Source organism: Sceloporus occidentalis, unplaced genomic scaffold (genome assembly GCF_023333645.1).
Source record: "Sceloporus occidentalis isolate IW3139 unplaced genomic scaffold, rSceOcc1.0.p SCAF_129, whole genome shotgun sequence".
NCBI classification, from domain to species: domain Eukaryota; kingdom Metazoa; phylum Chordata; class Lepidosauria; order Squamata; family Phrynosomatidae; genus Sceloporus; species Sceloporus occidentalis.
The window spans coordinates 321,246-341,240 of record NW_028317109.1 but is presented as its reverse complement, the minus strand read 5'-3'; the positions used below and the strand labels follow the sequence as shown (position 1 = coordinate 341,240).

The 19,995-nt window shown below is 43.5% G+C and overlaps 1 protein-coding gene across 1 annotated transcript; it reads right to left on the bottom strand.

The window, feature by feature from the left end:
* Positions 1-4,863: 4,863 nt before the first annotated feature.
* Positions 4,864-18,993, bottom strand: LOC149281649 (mechanosensitive cation channel TMEM63A-like). Its single transcript, XM_089499089.1, has 22 exons — positions 18,802-18,993; positions 17,974-18,053; positions 17,806-17,872; positions 16,823-16,860; positions 16,021-16,163; positions 14,104-14,155; positions 12,805-12,913; positions 12,398-12,468; positions 11,858-11,938; positions 11,116-11,239; positions 10,692-10,825; positions 10,265-10,402; positions 9,936-10,089; positions 9,443-9,549; positions 8,344-8,430; positions 7,872-7,937; positions 7,063-7,225; positions 6,664-6,769; positions 6,325-6,492; positions 6,012-6,127; positions 5,540-5,602; positions 4,864-5,052 (listed from the first exon to the last, which is right to left on the bottom strand). The coding sequence occupies exons 1-22, from the start codon at positions 18,991-18,993 to the stop codon at positions 4,864-4,866; spliced, it is 2,448 nt and encodes an 815-aa protein (XP_089355215.1).
* Between the last annotated feature and the right edge of the window lie 1,002 nt (positions 18,994-19,995).

Sequence of the window (19,995 nt, the reverse complement as noted above, 5' to 3'; positions counted from 1 at the left end):
GGTTTATCAGGACTAGACGGGGCCAAATGGGGCCGATCTGCTGGCAGCTTCTATTGTGTGTAACATGATCAAGGCCAGGATACAAGACGGGGTTATTAGACCCCTAATTACACAAATGGCTTCGGTTGGCTGGTAAGGGGTCCACAGTGATAGGGGTCCTGGAGCCACAAGGGGCACAGAAACCACACTGCCTCCTAGTGGTGATAATGGCAGGTGGGCAATCTCCCAAACCGGGGAGTTATGGGGATGGGTAGAGGGGGAAGAGGTAACTTCGGTTAGTTTTTCGGTGAAGAACATCGCTGAATTGTAACATGTATCTGAAAAATTTATATTCCTTTAACGTGTGTGTGTGTGTACACATCAGTGTATACGTGGCTATATGTTATCTGTCCCTGAAGCCATATATCATCCCTCCCCTGAATAACATCTATAATGAGAACTTCAGATTCTATGAGATTAGAATTATTGAAAGATAATGACTCTGAGCCACGACGTTTCTTCTCGCACCTGTCTGAGAACGGGGACCCTCGCGGTGGCTCCGAGCAGCTGTTTCTTTATCCCTCGTCACGGAGAAAGGTCATCACGGATCAGCCGAGGAGGACAAAAGAAGCATTGTGTGTCCCATCGCTGACTGTGCCCATTACCTCCCAATTACAAACACATATGGCAGGGCTTGACCCTGCACGATTCTTTAACCAGTAATACGGTCCCTGCGGAGAGGGGTCGATCGGGTTCCAGAAGCTTGAAGCTAGATTGACGGGAGGCAGAGATGTGATTTAAGTTAAAGGCGGAGGTGTCATGCTCAACTACCCCCATAAACGTGGTCAGGTGGCCTGTGCCAACACTGGGCCCCCGATCCTTCTGGGGCCACATTCTGTTATTAAAGCAGACCCTCAGGTATCACCTGGCAGAACTGCCACAGAAAAGCATGACTGTTTCACGGAAAACTGGACAGTTAGCAGGTACGCAAATGTATTTTAGGCTCTGTGATTGTGCATTCCCTCCGTACCACCTACACCCGCACCACGCCGCAGTATTAACCCCGCGTGTGATTTTTGCGTTGTACTGCTGTCGGTCCGGCCTGCTTTTTGTTGCGCATGGCAGGGGATTGAAGCGTATTTATAGAACGGCGTCAGGAGGCCGGATAATGCACGGAAATAACGCCCTCCACAAAAGACCTCGCAGAACGTGGAATTATTGTGTATTATATTCTTCATTTATATTTACCCCAAGTGGAGTGCATGATTGCCCCTGTGCAATAGCTCCCCTAGTGAGCGGAACCGGTATACAATTTGGGTACACAGACCTTGCGGGAGGCCTGGTTCACAGAAAAGCGGATGAAGACAGAAGACATGTGGAGAGGTGGACGAAGAAAGAACAAGAAGAGGTGAGAGAAGAAGCGGAGCTGCGGGAGAGGGGGTGCGGAATTGGTCGGGGGACATTGAGAAAAGCGTGAATGAGAGCGGCAGTGTGAGTTATAAAAAAAAAAAAAAGTTTTAATGCAAATGAAAATTCAGAGCTCTGTGCTTAGTTTTCGTTGATATCCTTGGCGGTCCCTCGTTTTCGGACATTCCTATGAATTGCTGAAATTGGCAAATTTCGTTAAAATTCATGTGAATCCAGATTCCCCAGTCTGGTACATATATATATATATATATATATATATATATATATATATATATATATATATATATTGCTGCACATACAGCTGAACTGTTCTTTTCATAATTTTGTGTTGGTGGAAATAAAGGCTAATTAGAGGTATACCCCCCACCCCCTTCCTGGGGTAAGACTGGCTGCCTCCATGGCTCAGTGTTGGTAACATTTGCTCCCAGGACACTATAATGTTCTTTGTATGCCAACAGCTGTCTCAGGAAGAGACCGAAGAGGCGTCAGCTGCTCTCCAGAGGAATCGTCGTCGTTAGGCTCTGAACGCCGGGTCTGGCAGCCGGTCGCCGGGTCTTTGCTTCCACCAACATTCCGCAACTTTGTTACCCAATCCCTGCCAGGCTGATAATGGCTCCGCCCACTTATGGTCTCTGTATAAACCTCTACAGGGAGCTGCCAGCCACGATCATCAGAACCACGATCTCCAATTCTGTACATACAAGCATAGAAAATACACTCAAACGGTACAGAAATCTGAAATAAAAAGGCACAAAGAAAAACAAGGTGGGCAGGAATACAAAATCAGTTATATTAAAAAAAATCCACAAATAAAGATTTAATACATTTCAAAATTGTTTTGGCAATAAATTTAATAGAGACTTGTAATAAAGTAAGACCTGGGCGTATAATACGGCTCTTTCTAGACATCCTTATTCTTAGAAAAGTATAAAAATAAAGAATTTTTAAAAAATACACAAATTTCTGGCAATATCCCGAAGCTACATCATCTCGTGACCTTTAACGGGATATGGTCACTGACCCAGCTTAACATTATTAATGTACATTTTTGTGAGGGGTGATATTTGGGTTAAAATTTATTAATTTATCGCAGAGCTGAGATCTGTGGCATAATCTATACATTTTTTTTTTTTTTTATTATTATTATTATTATTATTTTTTTTTTTTTTACACAAAAAGTCATGGAAATTCCCCCTCAAAAAAGTAAATAATGAATGCTAATCGCTCTGCATGCAGGGATCATCTGCGAGGGCCGCGTCCAACCGGCGGGGCGAGATAAACGTTTGCCAAATATATCACTGAAGGGAAATGCCTCATCTCCAAACTATGCAGGACTAACTAAAAATAGAAGGAAGCAAAATACCGGGGTACTCCGGGGTTCCGCTCCGATACATTGTGGCATCGCATGGGAAAGAGAGATCCCCTAAGTCTCCTATTCATATTAGTTAGAGGCTAGATTAATACAGAGTCTGGCTGAGGGTGATCATAGCCGCCGGTTCCATCTCAGAAGTACAGGAACAAGTTCAGATAAGGATACTATGGCGGGGGATAAGGATACTATGGCGGGGGATAAGGATACTATGGCGGCTGTGCTGGACGGCCGCAGACCTCCGTCTTGTAAATGGACTGGTTACAAAGGAGATCTCTAAGCAGCCGCCCACTGGGGCTGCCACCCACCCCAAACATACAACTCAAGGTGTGCAAACACGGACTTTTCTTTAGTAAACGTGAAGAAATCGTATTCCCGTGTAAGAAACTTGCACATGCAATTTAAATGTCGCTTTTATTAAAATAGATTATATATATAATTTTGTATGTTACGGAGCCACGGTACGTGTGTACAGAATTGGAACAGCCACATTAATTTAGGATCTGCAAAATTATCCCTCCCCATTAGCTGCCTGTGTTGGACCAGGCAGCTAATGGTTATGCTAGTTATGCCACAGATCTCATGTTATTAAGGCTAAATGACCCATTCGTTTCAAATATATATACAAAAAACCATAACCCACGGGCGGCAAGCAGAGTTAACTAAAGCAAAGGCTTTTAAATATAGCGAACAATAAGCACCTAGAAACCTTGATAATGACCTTACCCCCTAAAGGACTTAAGCTTTGTCATGAAGGGGTTAAAAAGGAAAAGGTAACGCTACACGCACCCATATCAATCACAAGTCATTTATTAGACGTTCATATCTTTATCAACGTTTTGACCCATACAGGCTTCTTCATCAGTATAATCGGGTTCTCTTTCTATGGGTCAAAATGTTAATGCTACAGATACTTAAATTATTATTCATATTTATTATAATATTTATTAGTTTTCTCTGTAAAGGTGATCGTCCCCCTTTAGCAAAGAATTACGCAATTACAATAATTTAAAAAACTAAGGATGATGGGAGTTGTAGTTTTTAAAGCCAAGAGTTTCCTATGCCTGCCGTTGTTCAAAGTCAGGATTGATCATCGTTTAAAGGTGCTGTTCCACCTACTGAGCTTAAGGCTTTCATAACTAAATGCAGCATTAGAAACATAATTCCCAGGACTGTTAGATGCAAACCTTTCCCAGAAAGAATTCTTTAATCATGAAAACCTTTCCCTGAAAAAGTGAAATATCTGTGTTTTATGTGATTAACAGAGGAAAACGAAAAAAAAAAAAAGTTTCCTAAGGTCATTTTACTGAACATTTAAAAAAAAAGTGCAATTAAAGTGGAACAGCACCTTAAAATACCTTGCGTTAAACCGCTTTATAAAAGGAGGACCTTATTACGTATGCAAAAAGCTCAAAGTGATTTGGGTTCCTGAGACTTCTATCTGGAAAGACACGGATACATTGTTTAAAACACTTAAGCATTCGGCAGAAAGAACACCGGTTTGTTGAGTCCATCGCTCCCGGCAGCAGCCACCGCAGGGCAGATCATGGCGGTTTGGTGGGGGGGCATTAACAAGGCACTTGGCAGGACTGCGTACAGACCCATATGCTGCCCTTACAACGCACAAAATACCCTTATGTGCCCCCTCCTCGAGGACTCCCATCATTCCATTCCGGTGTTTCTCTTTAATCCTTTGGTTTGTTTTTAGTTCATTCTTTGACATTTCTTAATTCTCCAAGAAGGAATAATTTGTGGCCCTTTTCCCAGACAGTTCCTCCCCACCCCAAGCAGCTGCTCCCCTGTTGAATGGCAGATAGGGAAGCGGATAGTCCAGGGGATCTGTTCTGTTCGTAAAGCCCCGTTTATAATAATGCCGTAACCCAGAGGCATCGGACATGAGTTTTACAACACGGCCAGCTGTTCCAGGGACAGCTGCGCTGATCTGGATTCCTTATCCACTCTCAGAGTCTAATCGTGTGAAGCTCTGTGGTCAGAGTGGTGATGTCACAGCTGTGATGTCACGGGGTCCTCCCGGTAAAGGGGAGTTATATCTCCCTCTAGTGTTATCTTTCGGTAGCACAGACTTGTCAAGGACTTTCCAAGTCCACGAGCTTATCGGAGTATTCCTCTGGGCTGGTGGCCGCCTCGGGGGTCTCGTGGCTTTCCAGGGCGTTTGGCGTCTCTGCATTGTTTATCGTCCCGTAAGAATTGTGCCTTTCCTGGTCCAGCTTCGCCGTCTCGGAAGGTTCCGAAATGAGCACATTTGGTACATACATCTGGAACAAAAGATTTGTACAGACATACATGATGATGATACAATTACAATAAGGCCTCCAGCCTATATCCACTGTACCAAACCCTCCATCAACTGCATATCTATCCTTTGTCCTTTATTCCTCTGTCCAACTTTAATTGCTACCCCCCCTCTTTCTGACATTTCCCCACTCCACCTCCACTTGCTGCACTCTTCTCCTTCAACCAGCACTCAGTTGTACTCTTACCCCATTGTCCCATCTATGCTACAGTGAATCACTTTATCCATATTAAAATCACAATGTATATATGAAGGACGATTTTCTTATAATGAATGACTGTAGGAACCGTAAGGGAAGCTGCAAATAACCCATTCCATCTGAAGAAGAGACCTCTGAGTTTTCGTGACTCGACTAAAGGCGGATTCCAACTCCAGCGTTTGCTCCCTAACAGGCAACTCACGCACACAAGCATTTCCTTTAATATAAAAGTCTATCGAGATTCATTTACCGCGGGGTCCCACGCAGCTCCGGCCGCACTCGGTGTGTCTGCGCCAGCTACGAGCTCCACAATCTACAAATAGATCAGCATAGCGGTTATGTTTGTGCTACATGCGCCACCAAATGCAAATCACATGGCTACCCGCAACTTTACCATTTTTAAAGCCATGATAGAAGCAAATAGTGTCTGCGGCCTGCAGAACCCCTGCCGTGCCATAGTAGGGGGAACCCAATGATGATTTAAAGGGACCGCAGCTACCATATGCATTAAAGTGAGTAAGATGACTGGGCTGCCGCTTTAACACTATGTCGAGATGAGCAAGGAAGAGACGGTATAGATTCATGGGATGTATTACCCTTTAACCGTTTCAGTGCCAGAAGGGGGGGGTGAATAACATTGAATGTGCAGAACACTGCCCCGGCACGAAATGGATAACTCTCACCAAGTCGTGGCAAAAAGCGGTTCTCCTTGGAAGTCTCACCTTATAATTCAGAGGACTGAGGTGCTTGAACCACCCGAAACATGTATAAAGCATGCAGATGAAAATCGTGATCACCAGGATGATCAGGGTAAACAGCGTGGAAGGAGCCTTGAAGCCTAAGAGAAAGGGGAAAAAAAAAAAATGTGCGGATTACCAGATACCAAATAAATAGATAAAAAGTGGTGGTCCGATAAGTAGGAGAAGTTAGGGGAGTCTTGTACGAAGTGCCCTAGAAATTTAGGTGTTAAATTCTGAAGCTCAAATTCAGAGCTGAATACAACACGACAAAAAAAATGTATCAGAAGTCACTTACCCATTCTCAAAAAAGAAAAGAAAAAGAGCCACATGAGACACAGTATGGGGGCCGCTAAGGCTTGGCGAACAGCCGCAAAGTGGATCTTCCTGTCCAGCTTTGTAGGTAAGTAGGCGAAGTACAAATTGTGCCTGTCCACCAGGTGCTTGAGCAGCATATAGATTAATCCTGAGGATGGAAAGAATGGTAAAGAATAAAGAAAGGATCTACCTTAAGTATAAGACGCGATTTGTTTTAATTCAAGGAAAGAGTTAAACGCAGGGTTTATTGAGAATGTACGTTTTTAGAAAGCCGTAGGAACTGCTCTCAGTCCATGCAATGTTATTACTTTTTACTTACCAAATGGCACAATTATGGGGCAGGTTATACTGTACGCCATGATGACTGTGAACACGCAAAGCATCCACGCATACATCGCTCCGAATTCATACTCAAATGCCTGGTGCTATGGGGTTAAAAAACAATGCTATTAATACCTCGCAGTTACCTGAAAATTCTAAATTGATACAGAAATCCTACACTGCAGAATTCTAAAATCATATGTTTTTGGCATCGACTACTTATTAAGCACAAAAAAAAGCTCTAGAAATTTTTTCCAGTATTCCACAGCAAAAATATTTTGGGAAAAAGAACAGTTCTCACGCAGCCAAATTAACTGCCCTGTGGGAATTTACACTGCCCCCTGCCCCAAGAACTTTGGAAGGAAAGCTCCAGCGTGGCCCTCGTCGTGATCTTTACCTGCTTGATATTGCGCCTCTCCCCGGCAGACTTGGCCATTATCATGCGCACCGTATACAGGAGTAACCCAGGAAGGCGAATCAGCTCCATCCCATTCCCAATGAACGCCGAGGCAATCACGTAGTTTACAAAGAAGGCTCCTTGGTCCGGGAGGAAGACGCATCTAAGGGAAGAATATTCGGAACGGACATGAGTGGAGGATCTGCGTCACAGGAGACAGCGGCACCGAGGGGGTTCGGGAAGGGCTGAGGATATAACTAGAAGGTGAGCTCGAAATGTAAGTGAGAAGGGCAAGACGTAGGAGAGAAGGGACAAGGTAAGGTGCAAAATGTTAAAAGAAAGCATTGGTGGAGAAAGAGAGAGAGTAAGGGGGAATTAAAGAGGTAGCAGAAAAGAAGGGAAGTGAGAGATCACTGGTCAAGCAGAGGGGTAGAGAGATGATGAGACCAAGTGGAACGGAGAAAAGACATTCAAAACTGACAATATGGACAATAACACCGACACACGATAAATACTAAGAGAAAGAAGAGGGCCCGGTTCTTGTAAGGAAAGAGGGAAGGAGAAGGAAGCTGTGCGGAGGAAAGACAGAGATAGAAGCAAAGAAAACAGACACAGAACGAGAAACGAGGACAGAGAGGAGACGAGAGAAGACGAGACGATATTAAAACACAGCACAGAGTTACCCCAACAGCGTGTTATAAAGTTTATTCACTTTCGTGGCCTCAGCAGCCTTGGATACGGACTCCCAGGTTTCATACATTAGTAACGAGTACCTGTGTTTAGAGGACATTAAAGGACCGGCTACTTACTCCAGGCGAATGGGTCCCTGAACATCCACAGACTTATCAAACAGCCACCGGAAGAAAAAGTCTAAGCTGGGAAAACAGACAGAAAAGGTTTCGGAGGAACGCTCTCGCATTCAGACAGATATACGAAGATTTCCAAAAGGGTTAAACAGACACGGATCACGGGGGAAAAATGAACCAACTAGATCTAATAACAGCCCACGTGGAAACCTCGACTTGGTATTATGTAAAGATAAACTTAACCGTGTCACCTGCAGTCAAGCAGGAATATCAACCATAATACAATTGGAGCAAAAGCACCTAATTGCAAGCCTTATATATGATCACAGTGAGGGAGAATAGGAAGGAGTCGGCTCCAGACTGAGACTGAGGCAAAAAACCCAAAACAAAAGCCAAGTAGGATATTAAAAATACGAACGTGTGGAGCATTAAAGTGCCGCATATTAACGTATCGGGCGGAATAAGCGCAGCTAACCTGGTAAGGCCGAGCGACGGTAAAATCAGCACCATGAAAATCAGGAAGATATACACTTTATGCATCATTATTCTGTTCTCCGACGATCTGTAAAAAAAATAAAAAAAAATAAAAAAATCAATTGGTCTCAAATATACTGTAATAATTAAACGTAACATTAAAAGTGGAGCAGCCATGCAAGAACACCACAATAACCCCCGTCAACAGCGCTTTAATTACACACATTGTTTAAAATATAAAAAAAAAACCACGATTATATTAAATATTAAACATTTAAATAATCAGAAAATGATAAAATGTTAGAAGAAATACTAAAGTGTAATATAATAAAAGTATTTTTTGCACTTAATGGATGTTTACCAATTACAGCGGTTGCTTGATTCCCTCTCCTTAAATTCTTATATTTATATATTTTATGATTTAATGAAACATCTGTTTATTTTGATGGAGGATTTTTCCCCAAGTGGAACGCACCAACATCATATAAAATCGGCACTATACATCCTCTAAAGTTGCAAAACGAATAAAAAGGGGTAACTTCGCTTGAAAGTAAGTTAGAGGAACACATTACTACGCGATCCAAAATATCACCACTGTGGCACTTTAAAGGGGAACTCCCAACATTTTTAATTACTAAATTATAGCATTAAAAATGCGTTTTTAAAAATAACGCTGTTTTCTTTTTTAAAAAACAGTTGTACTTTTTGCCCCATAATATCAGGTTTCCAGGCAGCTGCGTATCAGGCATTTGTATGAGGTTCTCGCTCTGTTATCTGACCCCCAATCTACTAGACAACCCCCCCCGACTCCTTATCATTCTACCTGCGGGGGGCAATAGAATGGCTCGGTCTTAATCACCCAGTCGGACTCTCTGATTAATTAAAGTCTATGGAGGAACGACTTGATTAGCATCGCCATAAAGCGTCAGCTCGGTGTGGTGTTTGTCCCGGGAAAGTCATCCAAAATATCACATGACTGACTGACAGGTCTGCAGATAAAGGGAGTTTATGGGGCAGGTTTTGTCCCACGCCGGGGTTATTCCTGCACGCAGCGCGTTCTTTACCAGTGAATTATACAGTAAGTGACACAAATATCTTACTTTGTCCAGTGAGCTTCAATCAGGGTGGAATAATAGACAATCGTCGGCAACAAGGCTGAGAAGGACCACAGCAGCAATGTGGGGAAGAACTGACTGATGATCGGGTTCTGTGACAGACGAGAAGTAGATGGAGGTTCCAAACACAAGCAGAAGCAATCGTTCACTAACATAACACCCGTGTCTCTAGATCGTAAGCTTCGGATGCAAGCCCCCATTACCCAATGTAGTTCTAGTTTGGTCAGACCCTTTGAATGTAGGGACTGTAAGAAGGGCTGCGGGAATTGCTGGCGCTATTGCTATAAATAATACATTGTTTGTATTGATAGAATTGCCCGCGGTGCTTCTGCCCCGGGGTAAAGAAGTGCTTGTGTGTGTGTTATACACTCTGCCTCTGAGTGCGGAGAGCACTCAGACAAAGTAACACTCAAGTAAACGTCCCTTTGACGGTTAAGTCGAAGCTGCGCAGCGCCGGAGCCGATTGGACGATACTTACATTGAGGTAGTAGATGGGTTTGGTGACGTTGAATTTGTCTATCGTGCTGATAATAATCGAAGGGGTAGTCAGAAAAAACAGCACGATGAAGAGACAGAAGTTAATGCCGAGACACCGGGCCCACCACCTCCAGCCCTGCACCGAGAGATTCGCCCTGGCAAGAACAAGAAGCGCGGATCAGACAATAACAGGGGGGGGGGCAAATCTATACAATAAATACCCCAATCATCATAGGGGAGGAAAAAAAACACACAGCCTCATATTACATTGTATCAAACTCATGGGAAACACACATTCTGACTCAAACATGTAAATCGCAGCGGACTCACCAGGATATGTTCTCTGGGTAGGTGGCATACATGACCGTCCACCGGGAGGCACGGAGCGTCTGGCTGTAGCCGGAGGGCTGGGGCTGCGGAGCGCATCGGCACCCCTGGCACTTCACCGCGTTGAAATCTTTCAGAATACTGGAGAGACGGCAGTGACGATGTTACGGGGCAGAAAATATTCGGGACGTATCCCAGATCCCGATAACGGTGATACACAGACCCCCCCCCCCCCCACACAGCCGTTACACTAATAGAATGTCTCAGTCTTAATACACACACATATATATATATATACACATATGTGTACTCTAATAGCCCTCATTGACTTGCACCCAACATGCCCCTGATTCCCACACCTGAACTCAAGTAGTTAGTTTATTACAAATAAGTCAAATTATCCGGCACCAGAATCCTTGGAAATACTTACAAAGTAGCCATAGATTTTTCTGCAAACGTGACGAAGGCGATTCCCAGCGAAACATTGCGAACGACGGCCATTTTTTGGTTGAATTCCTCCATCAGTCTGTCATTCACCCTGGTGTAGTATTCTAAAGCGTCCTCCTGAGCGGGACAAATCACATATGAGTATAGACCAGACATACATCAGGCCACACCAAAAATGGTTGTTTTCTTTTCGTTAATAAATATCACAAACATTTATCGTCTTGATTTTGGGATACAAAACTGCTCAGAGACCCCAGGCTGCTATGAGAGAGGGAAAGGGTCTTCCTAACGTGATAAGAAACAATATAAATACGTTTTAGTTGCATTTAAGATTTGTAATGTAAATGTGTAATTATGGATAATATCAGTATAATATAAGGACGACGGCTCCGGCAGCGATCTCGTACCCACTCACAGCCGCGGATCACACAGCAGCAGAACTGGCCGCACGGCTTTGGGTTGATTAAAATGCGCTGTCCTGTCTTTTTGAACAGTTTGTTGTAGAAAGCCAAACTCTTCTCAGCCTTTTTCCTAAAACAAAGAACAAAAAATAGCAGTCGGTAAAACCGTCTCTGAACCCAACAGATCTCCATCGTCGCTGAACCGCAACTCCAAGGCAATGAAAGATTTTAGCCGCTCTCAGAGGGGGGATAGAGTGAGAGCAGCCAAATACTACGTCCTGGAAACGAGAGAGAGAGAGAGAGAGAGAGAGAGAGAGAGAGAGGTGGAGGAGAGAGAGAGGTGGAGGAGAGAGAGAGGGAGAAAGAGAGAGGTGGAGGAGAGAGAGAGGGAGAAAGAGAGAGAGGGAGAAAGAGAGAGGTGGAGGAGAGAGAGAGAGAGAGGAGGAGAGAGAGAGGATGAAAGGTCTGTGAGGGGGATGGGCACAGGGTACAAGGCAATCACCAGCTCTCATTGTGGTGAAATTAAATCTCAGATGTCTTTTGTTAGAAGCAGGCACCAGAGTGGGGTACTTGGGCAACTGGCCAAAGCTTAATGTAAATCAGCTCCTCAGAAAGGGGAGGAATAACTCCACTACTGCCCCATGTACAGCTCCTGCACAGAAGCTGAGCTGTGGCGATCGGTCCACACAGATAAGAAACAACATCCTACGAGTTCCATTGTAACATTACTTTTCAGCGACCCCAGTACCTCTCTTTGGAGAGACGGATCAGGTCTGCGACGTCGTAACACAGGTGGACGTCCACTACCCTGCAGGTTGGATACGCCTCGCTAGGACAGAACACAGAGTGCGAAGAGTTAAACCGCACATTTTATCAATTAACATAACTGCTGGAAACTCTCTGCAGTCTTAAGAGGAAGAGGTAAGACTAACGCAAAGCCGGGAAACAAAGGAGAGCGTTAACTAAACGAGGAGTCTGCAGGTATGTCACTGCGCGTAGGGGGCCAAACCCCAGGGAGTGCCTCCTACAGGAAGGGCTGAGCAACCTCTGCACCATGTATAGTTCAAAACTGTGAGATGAAGTGTAGAATCCCCCCGCCACTTGTCTACCATAAAAACGGCTTCCCACCTTCAGGCCCAGTCAATGCTACACCCCCTTCCATGTACAGACTACACCTTCGTAGTGTTGTCACTGTAACACAAACTTATTTGTTCTTACGTTGAAGAGACGCGATAATAATAATAATAATAACCCCCCAGGTGGCGCGTGATACTATCCCAGTACATACCTGAAGTGTCTACCGATGATATCCTTGTCTACTTCCCGCGGCAGCCCGGTGATAAAGAGCGTCTGCTTCACCTGTAACACGATGTTACAAAGAGACAGCTTAGAAACAACCGAACGCTCTACCTGCCGGACACAGTAACTCTCCAGCCAATAACGTGTCCCGGATACCGATCGGATACGAACAGGGACCTGAAACAGACGTAAAACTCGCAGGAGGGCTCAGCGTAGTTGAGGAGCTGAAACTGCTAAACTCCTGGCAACTCATAGTTTAGTGAATAAGCCCCACAGACTGCACAGGCCTCATTGCCCGGCTCCACCGACAGGTTTCCAGCATAGAAACTAAAAGGGGTAACATTGCTCCGGGAGGGGAAACGCAGACACCTCTCCCACGCGGTACGTCGCACCCACCGTATTTTCTCCTTTATATTTGATGGCAGAGGTGTGATGTCGCATAAAAACCACCACGAGGATCAGATAAATCACGCCGATCACCGTGTGCAGCCACAGGAGACTGTCCCTGCAAAAACGGGAAAATACGTTAAAACGGAGAAAAGCCTATAAAAAAAATACACCAATAACACAAGATTTACGTATACAGACATTACATCACTCTTAGACTAAAAAGCAGACGTGTGCATTCGGAATTTTAAAGGAAAATTTGCCAATTCCGTTAATTTGTACAAATGTCCGGGAGAAAAAAAAAAAAGAAAAGAAAAAGGGACCCGCAACAAAGCAGAGAATTCTGAATGGCGGAGCCTCCGTGCAAACCCTCTCCCATGGTTGGAGGACCGGCGAGGAGTTTCGCAGAAGTACCTGGATAACGGAGCGGATACCAGGGAGAGGAGGACGAGGAAAGAAGACAGAAGAACAAGTGGAGCACGGGTGAAGGAGACAGGGACACGAAAGTAGAAGGCAGGGAGACACAGAGAGAGCGAGTATGAGTGAGAGTGATGGGAGTTTGAGCGCAGGGCTTTCTTCTGTGCGTTTGTATTTTAATTGTGTATTTCACAGCCAGGTTACAATTGCTGCCGCCCACCCCACGTGGTCCCTATTAAGGGCTAATAGAGAATACCCCTCTCTGTCTCATTAAAGATCTTTACCTTTCGCTCACAGCAGCGAGGTGAATTGTTCAGCGTAGGACTCGCCTAAGAGGTTTGCCGTGACGTGGCAGGCGAGCTTCCATTCTAATGGCCATTGGAGTGAAAATAAAAACCTCCATTTGTCTAAATAAGCATAGGGATTCGGGACAGTGCGCAGGTAACTATCTTTTGGTGTTTATTCTATGTATTTTGGGCCGTTGCTGCCGCCCAAGAGTGATGGGAGTTTGAGCGCAGGGCTTTCTTCTATGTGTGTATTTTACAGTATTATATAGTATACTATTTTCACCCCGGGAAACATTTTGGGTGCAATGCGTGTTTGATCCTTTCTGCCAGGTGGTGGCGCTGTTTGCAATTGCTTTGTAGTAACAGCGACACAAAAGATAGTCTTCCAAAAATGTGTTTTTGATTAGAATTCTTTTCATCAACAAAAAAAAAAATTGGAATCACTACAGGGGCAGAACTTGATGAATGAAGTCAACCTCCATCTATACGTTTAAAACGGCAAATTACGAAAAAAATAAATGTTTTTCATGTTATTAAAAGAAAAAAAACTTTCACCCAACATTCATGAAGCACAACAGGCATCGTCGGTGCCGGCTTTACTTACTTGTGCTGCAGATTTGCAATTGTTGTCCTCCCAAAATTGAGTGGATCGTTATCTTAATGGAAAAAAAAAAAAAAAAAATAGTAATAACTGTATTTATGGATTTATATAGTTACATCATAATCCACAGCGCTGTACAATGGGTAATTAGGACATAAGTAGCACATCACATTACAACTTGGACAGAAACAAAAGGACAGGAGGGTACTGTTCAAAGGAGCTTACAATCTAGAAGGTAGTTTGTTAACTGGCTCTGGTCCAGGGTGATATTTCTTTGCAAAACTTCTTAAAAGTTGTTAAAATGAGTCAACCGCAATAATTAAAATTTAGAAAAAAAAAAAAAAGACAGTTTGGTAAAAGGTGTAATTCTGTACCGATGAAACCCAGACTTGCGTGCTAGGCAGGTAGTTGCGCTGTATTAAAAATCTACAAATAATCACAGGGGAGGCAAAGGCTGGAACCAAGTAGAAGATATTCCAAAAGGGGGTGGAGCATGATAAGAAGCGGGCTGGGCTACAGCTAAGCCACACCCCTTTGACTCTAGCGATGCTTTCAAAAAATGGCACTTAAGGCACACATTTTATGGGATAATCCCTTAGACTATTCCGCACTCATAACCTCAACGTCAGAACTCCCTCTGTTTAAAAACAGAATTTCTTTTGTTTCAATCTTTTTTTTTGCACATTTGCTCTTATTTCTTCATTTATGTTACGTAGACGTTTGACACTGTTGCGTTACCTTCCGGGTAGTTCATCGCTTACAGGATTCCTACAGAGAGTAGAATGCTTTGGGATTTGGAGACTATGTTACACAGGGTTAATAAGTAACACCCTTTGTAACATAGTTCAACCTTGTCGTTAATCGAGAAGACGACAAAATCCCAACATTGAAGCAATTTCCAGTAGTGTCACAAAACGGGGGGAAAAAAATTCCTCTTTTTGACCAAAATAGCCTCTGATTTCTCGCTGCCTTATTGCTTGGTTATCGATACGGGCGCGAATGCATTAACGTGAAACTCTCCGGACTCCTCTCGTTGCATATAGAACTCTTTGTAGTTCTTGCATCCGTGTGGATTACATGGTAATCTTGTCTGATTATGGATCACTACACGTAATGCTCATGTGATTTCGGGGCAGATAATTAATTAGTTACACAGGATTTATGCACACAACAGCGCGGAGTCTAACGTTGGAAACGAAAATCCAAAATAATTTAAAAGACTGAAAACAAAAAGAACTAAACTATGGGCTGGGAGCCTCCTTTTTTAATATAATTCATATTTATCATATGACTTCTTGTGCCCCCCTTTTATTAACCTGTAAAGAACCAAGTACATCTGTTATGACTTAATTCAAAGGGAAAGTCCCATGGGGCAAACAATCTCTTTAAGCATAACCCCCAGTGTTGTATACAACAACCCCCACAGTGCTGTATACAATAATTACCCCCCCCCCCCCGCGCTGTATACAGTAATGTCAGTCGGCATTGGTTTTATCCAACTTTGTCCCAATAAACTCCCTTTATCTGCAAACATGCAGGCTGCCGCATGTGATATTTAGGGTGACTTTTCCTACTCAAACACCACACCGAGCTGATGCTTTACAGCAACGCTAATTAAGTCCATTCCTCCATAGACAGTGTCTGGCTGTGTGATTAAGACTGAGCCATTCCATTGTTTCCCCACAGGCAGTATGATAAGGAGTCGGAGTGTTTGTCTAGTACATAGGGGCTCAGATAACAGAGTGAGAACTCAAACAAATGCCTACCCTGCAGCCAATTGAAAACAAAATATTCTGGGGCAAAAACTACAACTATTTAGAAAAAAGAAGAAGAACCTTAGTAATAAAAGAGTGGTTTAAGAAAGGTTAAGGTTACTTTGTAACTGGGGGATCCAGTTAATTACAATATGGCATAACTTACCGAGCAAATCCCCGGACAAATTCACCGGCAGGATGACGGCCACAGACAAGATGCAGCCGATTACAAGCAGGCAGATGATGTGACGCTGGAAGGAAAGATAGTGGGTCGCATCCTCGCCACACCGCTCACGGATGTCATCATCGCTGGAACGCATTAAACAAAGACATTAATGCCTTCCTACAAATCCCATTGCGTAATACAATAGCTGCCTACTGTCCTGATTTGGTGAGAATAGCCCAGATTGGAATCCCACTGCTTGATCCGCAAGTCACATGCAGCGGCTCGGTATGGGATGATAATGATGTCATTATCACAGGCTGTCCCAGGAGCACTTTGAATTATGGGAAAGAGGTGGAGACATGCTGTAGATGGGACGTGATGTCATGATTATGTCACCAGCCCAAATCACACACACATGCATTCATGTTCTCGAGTGGATAATTGAAAAGTTACATCAGGTTCCAAACTCTAAAAGGGGTGCCTTTGGCAAATACCCCATATATATATATATTTGCCCCTTACAACTATTTTCTGTGTCGAACACATCTCCTGGAAAGTAATAGACTCAGAAGTCAACTCCAGCGCTTTCCTCTCACCTGATTGGCTACTTCAAGAAGCTGGTGGAAAGTTTCAGCTCTGCAGCTTCTTCCTAAGTACCCTTTTACCCCAAATTTTAGCAAACCATAGGAAAGTGCAATATTTTGCGCGTTTGTTTAGGAGGCTCTCGGGGACGCTGGAGTGTCCCTTTAATAATGTCACACGATGGCCCAAAAATTTCTGTTTAGTCTTAAAATGAACTTACTTCATTTGGAAGACAGAGGTCATCCAGAAACAAAAGCCCTGAAAACACAAGGAGATGGCTGAAAAACAGGCATTATAACACACAAAGAGGAACAATGAAAGGGGTAGGCTGGGATTTTCATCTGGCAGTAATAGGATAATTGTGTTATAATACTGCTAATGTCTCATAGATTTTTTTTATAGTTTAAAACTGATCTACACTCCTTAAAGAGACTCCCCGTATTTAGGGGACAGTTTAATGCCCCTGACACCCCCTGTATAGAGGGATGCATGACATGCTCTGCGAGTATCCCTAACCCCGCTTTATTATACATTTGTCAGACAAACATAAAGACAATTACAATGGTTACATGACACAGAAGATGCAGCACTGCTACTGCAGCTGCTTCAGTGGCCCTCCTCTGACTACTCTTGCAACTGATTGGCTTCTTGAAGCAACCAGCCAATCAGTGGCAGGAAATCCCTGTATGTATTTGCAGTAAGACCACTCGAAAAATTAAAGGGGACACTCGCCTGTGGTATGCATTAAAGTGCATATGATGACTGGGATGTCCCTTTACCCCTCCCCCCCAACTCACGCATGGTTGGCTGGCCATTGGGTATTAGCTGCATACCCTTTAACTACCACTCCCATCAACCTCAGACAACAATATCCCAGGATTATAGGGGGCTGCAGTTTAATTACCAGATAGCTGTGCAAACATAGAAGCATTACAGGCTGGCATGAGACCCATCCAAAAACGTTATACCGCCCCAAAAACGCAATATGTTTAAATGTTAATATATAACGGAGTAATTCACAATAATATGAAAGTGTGATGGAGGGCACGGAGAAGACCTAGAACAAACCATAAAGACCTAGAACATAGCCAGTACTGGCATGAGATTGCATAGAACGGCCAGACAGGGAATAGGAGTCAGCTGAAACACATGCGCAGCCACCCAGCATAGACGTCTCAGCATTCGATGGAAAAATAAACTTACTCTGTCCCTTTCAAGCTCCTCGCTGGTTGAAGATGAGGACAGTCTGCGATATCTGCTCGGCGGCCTGCTGCAAGACAGAACGAGCGTGAGAACGAAGTACAGACAAGAAACGACAGACAAACGGGAGCGTACTGCGACAGGGGAGATATAAAGCGTAACCCGGGCTACCTGTCTGAATCGTACACCAAGGCGACCCGTCCATAGTCCCAGAACCTCTTACGGATCAGAGAAAACGCCAACAACAGGAGCTAATGGAAGATAAAGAGAAAAATAAATCTGTGCCGACGCATTGTGGCAAAATAACCTCAATAACACAAAAAAAAAACATCCAACTTCTTGGATTTTGGGTTAAATTTATATTATATATATATATATATTTTATTTTTTTTTAAATTTTTTTTTTTTGGTTTAACTACCAAACACTTGGGAGAGGAAAAAAAAGTTTGAAAATTAAATAAAAATGTTTTAATAATTTCTTGTAAACAGAAATACAGCATTAACCCTTCTCAAAAACTAGCCTAAAGCACAAGGAGTTAAAAGTCCCCAGATGCTGCACTGAATCAAACACTAATAGATTGTAAGCTCACGGGAGCGGGGTCCTCTTCTCTTGCCACAGCAGTACGTCATAACGTGCATCAATCTTGTTGTCAGTTTGGGTATAAATTTCATGTTATTGCCAATTCTTTATCATCTATTTTAATTTTATAGTAAACAAAACGCAATGAAATAAAGCATATATATAAAGGGTTAAATAAAGTGAAGGAGTGAAGGGTAGAGAAATACCTGATCTAGAGAGACAGGGGCATAAACTTAGTATAAGAAAGTATTAATTGCTATGTCATGTCTATCCGTTATATAAAACAATGATAATATTCACTGAGAGGGTGGTGGATAAGTGGAACCGCATTCCAGCAGACGTGGTAGAGGCTTTCCAAAACACACTAAACCTTGGATCTTTTTTCTGTCGCTACTTTTATATGTGTTAACAGTACGTACCGCGAAGCAGGTTACATCTAACACCAAGACGGTGGGGATGCCCCCAAAGGTGACCCCCTGCAGCACGGTGCTCCCGAGCGCTCCATTGTAACAATACGACTGGCTGGAGTTCGAGGCGTTCGCGAGACGGCCGTCGCTCCAGGAGGAGAACGCAGAAGACGTCGCGCTCAGGGAGGAAGAGAATAAACGCATCTTGGCCTCTTAACCTAAAAATAAAATAAAAAAAAATAACCTAAAAAAAAATCTAATACATAAAAAGCGGGGGTTAAAATAAATAAAGTCTTTGGGAGCAGCGATCGTGCGGAGCGCTGCCTCGGATACAGTCAGGCAATCGTCTGCAACCAAAGGAAAAAAGGTCAAGTGGAACGTTTTAAACAAGAAGGGGCGATGGTGACGTCCTTAATTACACGCTGCGGAGATTAAAGTCACGTTATACACAGAAGCCGGGCGATGAGGATGGCGCATGGTGCGGGGCTTTAACTGCCCCCATCGGGGATCCTGGACAGTTCTCCAAATTTTAGCTCCTTCTAAAAGGAGGGAAAAAAACTAATTTGGCAATTGTAAATGTAAAACGTTTATATATATATTTTTTTAAGTTACTCTACAGTCTTAACTACCGACAAGAATAAAGGATTATATTTACATAATTATTTCCACATTATCGGGGCTTTTAGCTCCAAGAAAACAGGGGATTTTGGTGCCATAGAGGGACTGTTATCTAAAAGAGAGAGTATGGGGAGGGGAGGAAAAAGGGACATGGTGTTTGGATGCATCTGAAGGCAACCCCTCTGGGTAAAACCAGCAAACATTGCTTCTCATTGCTCAGAAACAGAAAGCGTCATTCAAAATTAATGGCTTTACTGATCCGGGTGCAAAAAAACCCCCAAAATACCCTGAAACAAGAGAAAAATTGTTCTATGTGCCAATTACATGCGCAGCTGTCCTCCCAACAAGTCTCACGTGCTCTGTAATGATCCGGTTCTTAGATCTCACAGCGATTATATTTCCGGCAGTAAAGAATTAAAGAGATAAGATTGTTAGATCTTCCTCCGTTCCTGACTGCGAACGAGAAACCTGTAATTATTATCGCAATTAACATCAGAGTTTTTTTGCAGGTAAACGAAAGGGAACCCGATATCCAGGAACTCGTCTAAAGTGCTCAGATCTCATCATGCCTTTCACCGAGATCCACTA